Below are 14,014 nucleotides of genomic sequence, written 5' to 3'. Positions count from 1 at the left end.
CCCATTCAAATGAATGGGCTTGAAACATGCCAGCAGGTTTCCGTCTCCTGCCCGTTTTGTGCAGGAAATGGAAACCTGCAGAACGGAGACCCCGGACGCAGATGTGAACGAGCTCCACATGGTATATGCTCTGCAGTGGCCCCCACACAGTATTATATGCTCTATAGTAGCCTTCTCAGTATTACATGCTCCTCAGTACACCCCCCATCCACAGTATTATATGCTCTACAGTAGCCCCCCCCCCAAGTATTATATGCTCTATAGTACCCCACCTCAGTATTATAGGCTCCTCAGTACACCCCCCATCCACAGTATTATATGCTTTACAGTAGCCCCCCCCCCCCCAAGTATTATATACTCTATAGTAGCTGTTGGGGACATTAAAGTGTCCTCATAAGAGTATGTTGCAGAGTTCCAAATTAAATAATTAATTAACAGGCCTAGATGGACTGCAGCCATTTTCTTTAAGCCTGGAGAACTGATTAAAGACACAAGATGGTAGTGTATCAAAAGAGTTCTGATTTTATTATAAGAAAAAGGTAGTTTAAATACATTACAGACAAAGAGCTGGCTTGGCTATTCTAATCAGGTACAACACGATTGGTTATAGAGATATAAGACAAGCCTGGCACATGGCTATTGGCTGAGGCCTGATATGATCTGCATCTCAATATAATTTTCCAAACTGGGATGGACTTTCCCATGAAACAAAGAAGGATTCAAAATACTTATGTGTGAGCTAACATCCCAGACTATCTATATGTATATATCATGGCAAAAGAGATAAGATGACATGTTGCAACTTAATTAACAATTAGCTACATAGATTCTGTCTATACACTCTAAGTGACCTTCATATACCATAAAATATGACAGAGTGCCCAGATACCATAAGATTAATACTTTTGTTGGTTATTTGTCCATACATCATGTAAAGGAGATAAGAGATATACAAAGTCAGCTGCATCTTCTCAAAATGAGGTCCTTGAGAGATAAGGATTAGCAACCTATGCATTAACGTTCATTATCACATTCCTTAAAGTCTAACAAAGGGCCTCCTTGACTTAAGAAGAAAAAACACATACTTATACAGTTTATATGTGAAAGATTACAAGATGGCTGCCAAAATACAAAGATGGAGGACTTAACTCTAACAGTAGCCTACCTCAGTATTATAGGCTCCTCAGCACACCCCCCCCCCAAGTATTATATGCTCTATAGTAGCCTACCTCTGTATTATAGGCTCCTCAGTACACCCCCTCCAAGTATTATATGCTCTATAGTAGCCTACCTCTGTATTATAGGCTCCTCAGTACACCCCCTCCAAGTATTATATGCTCTATAGTAGCCTACCTCAGTATTATAGGCTCCTCAGTACACCCCCCCCCCCCCAAGTATTATATGCTCTATAGTAGCCTACCTCAGTATTATAGGCTCCTCAGTACACCCCCCCCCCAAGTATTATATGCTCTATAGTAGCCTACCTCTGTATTATAGGCTCCTCAGTACACCCCCCCCCCAAGTATTATATGCTCTATAGTAGCCTACCTCAGTATTATAGGCTCCTCAGTACACCCCCCCCAAGTATTATATGCTCTATAGTAGCCTACCTCAGTATTATAGGCTCTTCAGTACACACACACCCCCCCAAGTATTATATGCTCTATAGTAGCCTACCTCTGTATTATAGGCTCCTCAGTACACCCCCCCCCCAAGTATTATATGCTCTATAGTAGCCTACCTCAGTATTATAGGCTCCTCAGTACACCCCCCCATCCACAGTATTATATGCTCTATAGTAGCCTACCTCAGTATTATAGGCTCCTCAGTACACCTCCCATCCACAGTATTATATGCTTTACAGTAGCCCCCCCCCCAAGTATTATATGCTCTATAGTACCCCACCTCAGTATTATAGGCTCCTCAGTACACCCCCCATCCACAGTATTATATGCTCTATAGTAGCCTACCCCAGTATTATAGGCTCCTCAGTACACCTCTCATCCACAGTATTATATGCTTTACAGTAGCCCCCCCCAAAAAAAAAAAGTATTATATGCTCTATAGTAGCCTACCCCAGTATTATAGGCTCCTCAGTACACCCCCCATCCACAGTATTATATGCTCTATAGTAGCCTACCTCAGTATTATAGGCTCCTCAGTACACCCCCCATCTACAGTATTATATGCTCTATAGTAGCCTACCCCAGTATTATAGGCTCCTCAGTACACCCCCCATCCACAGTATTATATACTGTACAGTACTGCCCTCCCCCCCAAGTATTTTATGCTCCTCAGTACGCCCCACCCCCATAGTATTATACTTACCCATGAAGAGCCGCCGCGCGTCCTCCTCCTTCTCACTACAGGCGCTGATGAGTTGCGTCATCGCGCCGGCGTCGGGGCAGAGGTCACGCTCTGCATTCAGTGTAGGCCGCGGTCGGGCGGACCTGCTGCTTACACTGACAGCTTTCTGCTGTATGCATTCGCACAAACGGCTGTAAGCAGCGATCGCTCAGTAACGGGGAATTCTGTTCTGCATTCCCCGTTAGTGAGCGATCCGGTTGACGGCGCACGTGTCCCCTCTGCCATAGGTTCACCATCATCATAGTGGCAGACGGCTATCTTCTATTCACTACAGCTACCACATTCTATTCATTACAGCCGCCGTCCCAGCTTTACTCAGTAGGCAAGAAACGCAAATCATATTAGTGGTAGTAACATTTCTATTGGTTGATAATTAAAAAATGTCTGACTACATTTATTTCCACAGGACATAAGGGAACTATTGATATAAGGAAGACAGGACTTCACATGGTTGTCCACAATTACAAAAATAAAGCGTCTGCTTATTTTCACAGCCAAAGTGCCCCTCTGGGTGCTGCACTGTAATACCAGGCATGGACAACGCACTTGAAAGCATTTTCTGTATATTAATGTGAGGTCCAGATCTGGCGCTGCCCCCAGCATGTGTCATAGAAAACTGGAGAGCTGTGTGATGTCATCCATATCTAAAGCACTGATTTCAACAGGGCTCGGACTCCATGGAGTTCAGTACGACAACGTATAATCATGGGTTCAATACAACTGCAACACAACTACAATGTTTTCCTACTGTGTAGCAAAGACGACCCTGGTGGGGGAAAAAAAAATCCAACTTTTTTTCTGACTTCAAAATAAAATGATCCGTTATTGTTAATAATACAATTATTTATCCAGTATTATATAAATTTACAGTCATTGGCTTTCAATCACTAGTTTTTTCATGAATTAGTGAAACGTTATTGCTTCTGACTGAACGTAGCAAGATAAGTCGGTCTGTGGAAAAATAGAGGAGTCACAAAGAGATTTGGCTGCTGACTCCACAGTCCAGGAATAGGGAGCCGTCCCTGAGCTGCAGAGTTACTCTGAAACCTAGGCGATGAGTTGTATTCCCCCAAAAAGTCACACAACTTTAATGCAACACAATGCGATTTCGCTGCAACGTGTGTTTCTGAAACTGCTTGTTTGGTTTTAAAATATACAAATTCAGTTTACACCTACACAAACATTAATAAAAATTCTGGAAACGAAGCAAAATTACACCAAAGCTTGTAAAGACAACAGTAGTAATGATACGCAACTCACTGTCGCATGCAACACAATTGTTTTTTATGGGAGCGGTGTCGTATATGACACGGACATGCAACAGAAAGTCGAACAAGGCTGGATTTTCTCTGAGTCTACATTTACCTCTGAACCAGGCTCTCCATCGTTTAGGTCTACCAGAGGACCCAAATAGGAGTGTCGGACTACTAAAACATAGGTTCCAGGAATTTGTCTCCATCGATTTTTAGTCATTTCTGTGGCAGAGACACATGAACCCAGCCTGTCATGTGACAAATGTTACTATATAGCCAGGGGTGTAACTACCGTAGAGGCAGCGGAGGCGGCTGCCACAGGGGCCGGGCCATTAGGGGGCCCGGTGACAGCCGCTACCGCTGCAGGTTTTTTTTTTTTTTTTAATAGGCTGTTACGGGCCCTATTTACTTGCAGATCCTGGCAGGGCCGGGATCAGCAAGTGACACCGCGGGCCCCACAAATACTATCATTATACTCGGAGGTCTTTGCAGACCCCCGAGTATATTGATCGGCGGACCGGGAGAGGTAAGGGAACGTAAAAAATACTGTTACTTACCTCTCCACGATCCTGCCAGGCCTCCTTCCTGATGTCCTTTCTGACGTCACATGAACCCGGCCTGCGTCCCGGGTCAAGTGACGTCTGACGTCATTTCAGAAGGTGAGCCAGGGACAGGTAAGAAACAGTAATTTTTTATGTTTTTATTCCCCCGGGTCTCCGATTATTATACTCTGGGGTCTGAAAAGACCCCAGAGTATAATAATTGTTTATGGGTGTCCACTGTTTATGGGGTATAATACTGTGTGCAGGGTCCAGTAAGGGACAAAATACTGTGTGCAGGGGCCAGTAAGGGACATAATACTGTGTGCAGGGGCCACTATGGGGGATAATACTGTGTGCAGGGGCCACTAAGGGACATAATACTGTGTGCAGGGGCCACTATGGGGCATAATACTGTGTGCAGGGGCCACTAAGGGACATAATAGAGTGTGGAGGAGGGGGCCGGTCGAGGTCTTCGAGTCGGTTGGGGGTGAGGGGGCCCATGTCAAAAGTTCGCCACGGGGCCCCGCCATTCCTAGTTACGCCACTGCATATAGCCCTAGCCTTATGTCAGAAAATATTCAAATTAGAGATGACCCTCCACCACCACTATTAAAAATATGGAATACCGACACTTCTACAAGAAAGAGAGAGACAGCCAACATCCAAAAATATTATTTATTAATAGAGATCAATAAAAATATATAGGTAAAACATACACGGAGTATAGTCTTTGCATTAAAATGAACAGGGTCAAAGACACATGTGAGGAAGGAAAAACAAGAGACAAATGTAAAAAAATAAATATAAAATACTCAGCAACACATGTAAAAATAATATTTGCAGGTAAAACATTCCATAGTTCTAGATGTAATCTCATGTTGGTAGTGATGTGCAATGCAAGAAAAGCAGGTTAAGCAACAATTTCCAAATACTATTCAATACTCATAAATAGAGACACAGTATATACATATAGCACAACACTATGGAGGGACTGTAAGGCTTTCTGTACAGATTACATGAATTCACATTCCTTTACACTGGACCTCTGTTATGTGTCAGTGGTCTCCAACCTATGACCCTCCAGCTGATGGGAAACTACAACTCCCAGCATAAAACATAGGTCCCCATAGCAGAATCCTCACCTCTAGTAGTAAATCTTTATGCTGTGAGCTCCCTCTAGGGGTAAATGGAGGAAAACCATGACATGAACCAAAAGTTGTAGTTGTAGAGATACCACTGATTGATAAAAGCTTCCTGATATATTCAGACAGATTCATTGTGTTGTCACTTTTGTAGCGGTCATGTGATTGACATGCCACCATTACACTTATGCCTTCTTATTGGAGGTGGAGAGTTGTTCGCACATGTTGGGAGTTGTAGTACTTTACCTGTAGAGGCACAGATTGCAGGCAACAACTTTACATTATGTGACATTATTATAAAACTATATGGTCTCCGTACCATTTATACTGGGTCTGTACCTTTCTTTCTTGCTATATGCAATGTTAAAGTGCCACTGCCAATTTATTACAATCTAATATATAAAGCTAGTCTTAGCTGGGGAAACAGCAATTTTAAAGAGGACCTGTCACCATATAAAGATCAAAATGTAAAGTAACAAAGAGTACTAAACAGCATTCACATAGACTGCCCCAGACTTTAAAATAAGCAGAAAGCAACCATTTTTCAATTAATAATGCAAAATGATGAATATTCATTCGGAAGATGATTTCCAATCCATTGCAAAATCTGTCTGGAAACATTATTTTGTTAGCACACGCTGCTTCATTGCAGATCTCCTATGACAAATGTGAGTGAGTGTGTGCATTCCCTGCTTACTTCTACTCTGATGAATGGTGTCAGATATATCTAGAAGCTAATGCCTATCCATTTTATAGTTCAGGGAATATGAATGTCGTAGATGGATACAGTCTCCTCTTTTTATGCCTGGTGCAGCATTTAAAAGTATGGAGCATGACAAAGATTCCTGATACTCTGAAGGGATTATATGAGATTTTTCTTTATTCACTACTAGGAGAGCTGAGAAGTTCGGGGGGGGGGGGGGGGGGAGGTCACTTAAATGGATTTGAGCAGTTTTTGTTAACTTACATGTAAAACTTTGTATGTGTAGCAAGGAAGAATCCAATAATATTCACAAGGCGTAGACTCTACTGCACTTCAGCTGATGATTGACTGAATTGTCACTACACACAATAAGGATATAGTCTCACCGATTTGAAAGAAAATTCAAGCCCACGGTTAGTCCTGGATTTGCAGTTTGCACTGCAGCAAACCTGAATGCTGCTCAATCCCATTTAATGTGGTTACCCTTCATGTGGCTATCCACTATGGTTTTTGTGCTTAAACCACCAAGGATAACATGCGGATTCACAAAAACCACCTGAAATAGATGGTACTGTACAGTCAGCATGGACAATAAACCATGTGAACATGTACTTATTAGGAGAAAGCTGTCAATCAGGGGCAGTATCCTGCAAAGATTAAAGCCAGGATAAAACGGTCTGTCATATGGCCCACTGGTCTTGGGATTGGTCATTTAAAAGATTCCACCATCATCTTAAGCAACTAAACTGCCCCTTCAATTTGCCCACAGCTAGGTGAATGCACAACAGTTCAACTTAACTCAAAGAAGAAATGGAGGGCAACTGCAAAGGTGGAAGTACTAGACCATGTTCAGATGTAGCAGATATGCTGTAACAAAAACCCACAATGATGTACAGTACAATACATGGTAATATGGTTTTATAAAACCCAATTCGCACATGGGAACAAATCTATGGGGATTTTAGGCCATGGTGGGACAGGCAAATACCAACATAAATACTGTAGCCAGGACCTTTGCAGTTTATAAATGTATATTAATATAGTAATATAACAATGTAATCTCATACTGTATAACAGGTCCCCTTCAAACATTTACTAATACAACTAAATCTATAAATTTAACATATTATGCATATAAAAGCTGAATTATATTACATACATGCTAAAGCGACCCCTAAAATGGGCCCAGCTACGTCATTGTAGAAACTACTTTTCATGAAAATATATTTGATCCCTGCTACAATAGCTCCCCAGCGTCCTGTGTGGGATGGAAATGATATGCATAAAGTTTAGAGAAAATAAGATGCCTGTAGTGTTTGATGGTGAAACATTCACAGAAATGGAAATACCATGTAGTGTTTCCTATACATAAATACAATTTAAAATGACTTTCTTCCTATCTGTAACTAGAATGGCTATTGTGTTCAATAGATCATGTCTTTACAAAGATACTTTGTAACAAGTGGATGTCTCAGTAAGACAAGCCCTGTACATTATGCTCTATTAGAACATATGGAAGCCACGGAGGCAAAGAATCTATGGCTCAGGACAGCCCTCTATTAGCTAGAGGAGAACCGCTAGCTCAGAGGAGTGTGCTTTATCAGATGTTGTATTATAGAGGCAATATAAAAGGTTAAGAGGCAATACCTCTGATATATATGGCATTGTATAGAGGTATAATACGGTGTGCCCACAGCAGTCTACTACAGTGCCATCTTATAGACTAAATGAAAATGGCGCTGCTATGTGAATGAACCTACGACTAGCCTATTAGGTCAACTCCAATTTATTTTACGCTCAATATAGATTTAAAGTCCATGATGTTACTTCTACTTGGGATATGCAGAAGTACAGTGGATTACATTTCTCAAAAAGTGGAGTGGTTGGACAATACTCTTATAAACAACTCAAGTCTATTAACATGATCTATTGAACTTTTTTTTCCCCACAAAGGTTTGCTTTTGGCTAAACACCCTACATTCTGGAAATGCAGCATTTTTTATTGCAGATTTTGCTTCATTTTTTTGAGCTAAAGTCAGGAGTGAATTTAACAGAATGTAAAGGTCGTAGAGTTTTCTTTATATTTTCCATTTCTTTTAAAGCCACTCCTGACTTTGGCTCATAAACATGCAGCAAAATCTGCAACAAAAACACTGTGTCTCCGCAACATGGGGCCTTAAAGGGGTTTTGTTAATCACAGCTAACCCCTTTAATATCAGAGCTAATGAAGCAAACTCCTAGACCAGTGTCCAGCCAGACGTGTCCCTCAGTAGGGGAAAGTGTAACATTAAATGGCAGATGAATGGCAGTCCATATAACAAATGGACATGCCGAATCCACCTGAGTAAGGGGGCGTTCACACTAACGTTGGTCACATTAGTGTCAGCAGTGTCTTTAGTTAGTTTCCGTTACAAGATTTTAGCAATGGACACTAGTTGAATCATCAGTAGTCCGTTAAATTTTCCATTCATTTCAATGGGATTTTATCTTGTGTCCGTTTACACCCAAGTCTGTTTTTTTCTAGGGGACAAAGAAACCCTACATGCATGACTTTTCTGTCCGTTAGAAAAAAAAACAGATGGCAAGTTATTTTTTTTTAACATTGAAGTCTATGGGCAATCGACTTCTAACGGACAGTAACTGATAGCCATCAGTTACTGTCCATTTGTGTCCATTATGATAGTTTGATATATGTGTTTTTTGTTTGTTTGTTTTTTTAAACAGACACCTTCATAACAGAATCCAACGGTAGTGTGAACCCTCCTTTGGAGCTGCTGTTTTTTTGTTGTTTTTTTTAACAACTTTACTTTCTGGCTCATAAACAGGGGTCCAGAGCAGAGCACACAGCATTGATATTCATATGTCCTCTTAGGACATATGACAAGTCTAGTGTGTGTGTGTGTATATATATATATATATATATATATATATTTTTTTTTTTATTATTTTCTTTACTTTATACAAACAATGCGACCAGATTCTATCAAGAGACAGAGATTTTCCTCATCCCTCTTGCTGGCCCCCATTTAAAGAAGCACTCCAGGAAAAAATAAAGTAAAAATAATATATATATATATATATATATATATATATATATATATATATATATATATATATATATGCTTTGTTAAAGTAGTTGCCCACGGTTTAGGGCAGAATCAGGGGCAACCAGGGTGGGTGTCCCAGTCCACCTTCTCTCTTGTGCCAGAGCTTGCAGCGCCAGAAATGGAGTGAGGGACCGGTGACATCATTGGTCCCTCAGTCAGCGACCACTAAGGCGAGTGATTGGTCTGAATTGTCGGCTGAGCTTCTCTGCTTCAGACAAAGGAAAGAAATGGAACAAAAGGGGTAAGCCTTTTCCCTTCTGTTTTACACTGAGCCTATCCACCCCTGACTCTGCCCTAAATCCTGGACAACCCCTTCAATATCCTATTTACCTAGCATCTATTTGGAGGTCAATGAGAAAACAACATTGGCAGACTACCTAGTCTGTAAGATTGAAAAAAAAAAAAATCTAGATTTGACACGGTCATTGTGTGCAGAGAACAGGAATGATAACAAATCGCACATCCATATTCAATATTTGAACAAAGGCACAATGAAGTTGTATATGTAGCATGAAAATCCAGATTTACTTTCCCACCTCTAAGAGAATTGATTATAAGTGAGAAAATAGAATCCACGATCAACGAGGAAAAAAAAAAAATCCTAAATCTGTACCTGTACCAGCAGAGTGGCTCCTATATGAGAGAAGCATCTTACTTCACAAGGACTAGTCACAATATCAAGTAGTAACAAGGAACTTTACAAAGGAATGTAATACTCTTCTGGTTATGGTCATAATAAATGTTCAGAATATTAGTGTCTTTAATGCTTGTTACTTGTGAGGACACATCCGTAGTCTTAGATCAGAAAGCAGAAGATGTCCCCTTGTGTCACTGTCTCCAACAGAACAATTCAATAATCGTCTATTTGTTACGATTTTACGTCTCTCTGCAGCACACTGTAAAGAAAAGGAGAACACTATTAAATTAACTGGGTGTGACTTATACCGTAGAGGTGACATTACAATGCATGTCAGCAACCAATTGTAACCCATTGTCCTGCCCCATGGTTATGTGATTAAACAATTGAGCTACTGGGACTGACAAGATGAACCAGAACAGAATTAAAAAAAAACAAATGTGTATTATAAAAGTTTGATTTAAAAAAAAAATTATAAATATATATATATATATATATAATCATAATTATAATAAGGTTATGGGTTATTAAAATATTTTAAACTATATAAAGTCAAAAACTGATTTAAGATAAGATAACCCGTTAATAGTTCCACAGTGGGGAAATTTCAGTATGTTACAGCAGCATAGTAATACAGATACAGGATAATATAAACAGTAATATATTGCAGAAGTAGACACACATATACTGAGAAAAAGAAGATATACTAGTAGCCCCTTTTCTTATTTTGCCACCTTTGCTGAATATTATATTACTTCTGCATTTCCCATCTTACTCATTTGTAGAGAGAGGGGACCATGTACCTGTCAAGAGTATTGTGAGCGTTCTGGGAGACAGATGAAGCTCTCAGGCTGCCGACACTGCCATGGTAGGATCTTCTTCCCCGAGCTGATGGAGTATCCTGGATCTCCCCTACACCCTAAACACGATAGAAGTTGCATACAATGAGCAGATGATGCTTGCAAACTGACAAATAATCCAGCAGTTATCTATGTAATAGAGAAATATTACTAGTAATATATGAAGTGGTTCACAAAGATCTGTCCAAACTCCTAAGGTGTGTGTTAGCAGATGCAACATTCTTCATAGATTGTCTTTTTATCAATATGCAAAAGAGCCATTTAGAGCAATGAGGGCATTGCCACTTAACCCTTTGGAGCAATGACAACGTCGACTCCAGTGACTTAACCTCTTAGATGTTGTGATCAATAGCAATCACAGCATCTGGGTGATTGAGGGTACAGATGGCCCCTGTGATGAGGGGCCACATACGGAACCTGTGTTTGATATGCTGCAATGCAGTGTGGGTGTGTGTGTGTGTGGGGGGGGGGAATCAGCAGATACCACGTTCAAGCAAACGTGTGGGACAGGAAAAAGAATAATAATTGAAAAAGTTACCTTGACTTGAATATGCTTAATTAAGTCTCTTATGTAAGGCAAATCCTTGCTTGGGATATATTTTTCCAGCATCTTGTCAAATTCTGGATGAGACATTAGATAGTGCAACATCTTTCTGCCAAAGAACCTGCATAGTAATGATTTGGAAATGTTTCAGAACTGGGTTTATGCTGGAAAATTAAGTGATTCTAGCAATATATTACAACACATATCAAAAGGCTTGGATACTCCATATAAAACATACAGCCCTTACAAGACTAAAAACTATCAGATATTGAAAAGTACAGTATATTTCACTTGCAACAGACTAAGTACTGACCTGGCCTACTGCTCAACTCAGTGGTATGTCAGTACAGAGATTTAGGGTATACTCACACTCAATAGATAATGTCATGTGCAAATCCACTGTGAGTTATTTTATTTTATTTTTTAGAAAGTCTGTGGCAGAAATTTGAGCTAAAATTCAGATTTCTGCTACAGGTTGGTCATATATTCCTGGTATTGAGTATCATGAGCAGTTGGGTATACCCTTTTGTAGTGTCAGAAAACATGGCAGTGCCATACATACATGCAAAGGAGATGTGACAAACTGTGTCCTTGCTTCAGGCTAGTTAAAGCAACATCTTTTCTGTAATTATCACTGCTAAAGTGAGCCAGACAAAACAGTTTGAGCATACTCATTGTTGGATTGGTTGGCATAAATAAGTAGGATGTGTGTATAAATGAAACTTTTCACTTCTCTTATTAGGAATAAGTTGCGCCTTCCTCACCATTTAGTGTATATAACTCCCTTTCCCTGTCTACAAGTTCTCTGTAATAGTACTGTACATTTGCACATAGCATGTCCCACTATAATCTGTCCAGAGTAATAAAATGGATAGAGGTCACAGTAGTAAAGGTTTAAGTTGCAGTTTCTCTGCCATTGTCAATACAAGCAGAAGTGCACTAGCACTCATTCAAGAAAGAATACGCATTATCAAGTTATGCATAACTTCTGCATCAATATCAGAGTGTGGGCCTCCGATGTTCAGCACTCTGACCAATCATCTGTCCTTAATAGTGTGTACAGGTATATAGTGCTTGGAATAAATGGCTACAAGCACCAGTATTGAATGTGCCATTCTATATCAGCTCAGTTCCGATTCAAGTGAAAATTCCTTTAATATCCAGAAATGCGGAAGACTACCCACCTGGTCTCCTGTGAGCCATCCTGAGCAAACTTAGCAATTGCAGGCAGAGCCCTATCAGTGATGTCCTTTATTCCAGAAAGAATACGACCCGGGCCCATTCTTTCCACCAAATCAGACATATGCTGTGCTGTACATTTTTTGACTGCAGTGTTCAAGTGGCTACAGTATTCAGAAAAAAAAAAGAATATAAAAAATGCTGAAAATTTTTTTATTCAATTTATTAAAGCGGAAATTCAACATTTCATTACCTAAGTCCTCCATTTATGAGCGCAGCGAGAGCTCTTACTGGTGTCACATTCTGGACCATAGCATCAAGAGCTTTGTCCACATCTTCTCGTATGAAGATATTTGATTCTCCGGCTTTATGTAGAAGTACACGGACACAATTGTCCAATTCATGGTCCATATTCTTCTTAAGATTTGTAAACATGTCCCCTAAACAGCCGATCGCTGCCCGGGAAACAGTAGAACGCAAATTTTTCACCTAATGATGAAGTCAACAAGTAAGTATCTGAGGTCGAAGTACAACATGATGTAACAGTAACAAACAGCACATTACATAACTACAATTACCTACATACATATACATCTCACCTCTTGTGTCACAGCAATCTTAAGATCATGAAGTTTTTCAAGCACCACATCCGAATGGAAGACAGAAAGCGACCGCACCAAATTCAAGCCTTCGATCTTCTTCTCCCTGGAATTTCAATTCATACAATTTAAAGGGGGTCTATCAGCAAAATTATGCTGATAGAGCCCCACATATGTGCGAATAGCCTTTAAAAAGGCTATTCAGGCACTGCTAAAGTTATATTAAACTACCCCCCCCCCCCCTACAAATTAATACATCTTTTGTAGAGAGTGGGAACAAACAGTAGTACCAATAATCCATTGGGCCAAGACAGTGGAGAAAACTGTATTATTCCAAGCTAAAACAAGATCCAGTATATTGCTACATCATAAACTCCACGTGATCATTAAGCAGAGACACGTGGACATGCAGGCCATCTCCCCATACATTCTCAGACGATGTGGCAGACCCCTGTTCTGGAGAGGTTTGGGTTCAATTGGTGGCATCTGCATCTATCAGACAACTATGGCATATCCTGTGTATACGTCATGAGTATTTAAGGAAGGAATACCCCCTATAATAGGATTAGAACATGAAAACTATTTGCTTTTACAGAATCAGATTTGCCATCCAATTGCTGCTTCCATGTATCTAGTGCAGTATTCACAGTGATGGGATAGGGAAGATGCATAAGTCATAATAACCCAGATGATAACCTATCTATTATAACATGAAATATTTTATAGCAAAAGAATAATATAATTACAGCATATTAACCCTTGCCCGTCCTTATCTTACCAGTCATCATCAGATAACAATTTAAACACTTCAGTAATGGACAGGTCTGGTCTGGAAAGTTCTCTGGGGACGGATGGGTCAATGATATCTGAGCTGCGACTGACAGATGATCGATCTCTGTAAGGACTCCGATGCGCTGTAGACATCACATACACATGTTAACCATGTCCGCACCATGCAGGCGGCTTCCACAAGAATTTGTTTGCAAATCTGCATCAAAATCTGCACATGTAACATTTTCATGTGGACATCACCCTATGCATTGCAACACACTGGCCGTGCTAAACATTAGAAAATCTTCAC

The 14,014-nt window shown here is 40.2% G+C and overlaps 2 protein-coding genes across 2 annotated transcripts in view; both read right to left on the bottom strand.

The window, feature by feature from the left end:
• Positions 1–2,389, bottom strand: part of LOC142214474 (tumor necrosis factor alpha-induced protein 2-like) — a 29,567-nt gene extending 27,178 nt beyond the window's left edge. Inside the window, exon 1 of the mRNA XM_075283421.1 lies at positions 2,329–2,389. Coding sequence (XP_075139522.1) covers positions 2,329–2,389 — 61 coding nt within the window. The remainder of the gene's footprint in view (positions 1–2,328) is intronic.
• Positions 2,390–9,631: 7,242 nt separating this feature from the next.
• Positions 9,632–14,014, bottom strand: part of TOGARAM1 (TOG array regulator of axonemal microtubules 1) — a 35,164-nt gene continuing 30,781 nt past the window's right edge. Inside the window, exons 12-18 of the mRNA XM_075282642.1 lie at positions 13,712–13,847; positions 12,934–13,039; positions 12,588–12,823; positions 12,340–12,498; positions 11,150–11,276; positions 10,555–10,670; positions 9,632–10,010 (exon numbers count right to left, since the gene is read on the bottom strand). Coding sequence (XP_075138743.1) covers positions 9,983–10,010; positions 10,555–10,670; positions 11,150–11,276; positions 12,340–12,498; positions 12,588–12,823; positions 12,934–13,039; positions 13,712–13,847 — 908 coding nt within the window. The 3' untranslated portion in view covers positions 9,632–9,982. The remainder of the gene's footprint in view (positions 10,011–10,554; positions 10,671–11,149; positions 11,277–12,339; positions 12,499–12,587; positions 12,824–12,933; positions 13,040–13,711; positions 13,848–14,014) is intronic.

This window comes from Leptodactylus fuscus, chromosome 7 (genome assembly GCF_031893055.1).
Source record: "Leptodactylus fuscus isolate aLepFus1 chromosome 7, aLepFus1.hap2, whole genome shotgun sequence".
NCBI lineage: Eukaryota > Metazoa > Chordata > Amphibia > Anura > Leptodactylidae > Leptodactylus > Leptodactylus fuscus.
The sequence above is the reverse complement of the archived record's forward strand: the minus strand, read 5'-3'. Positions and strand labels throughout refer to the sequence as shown.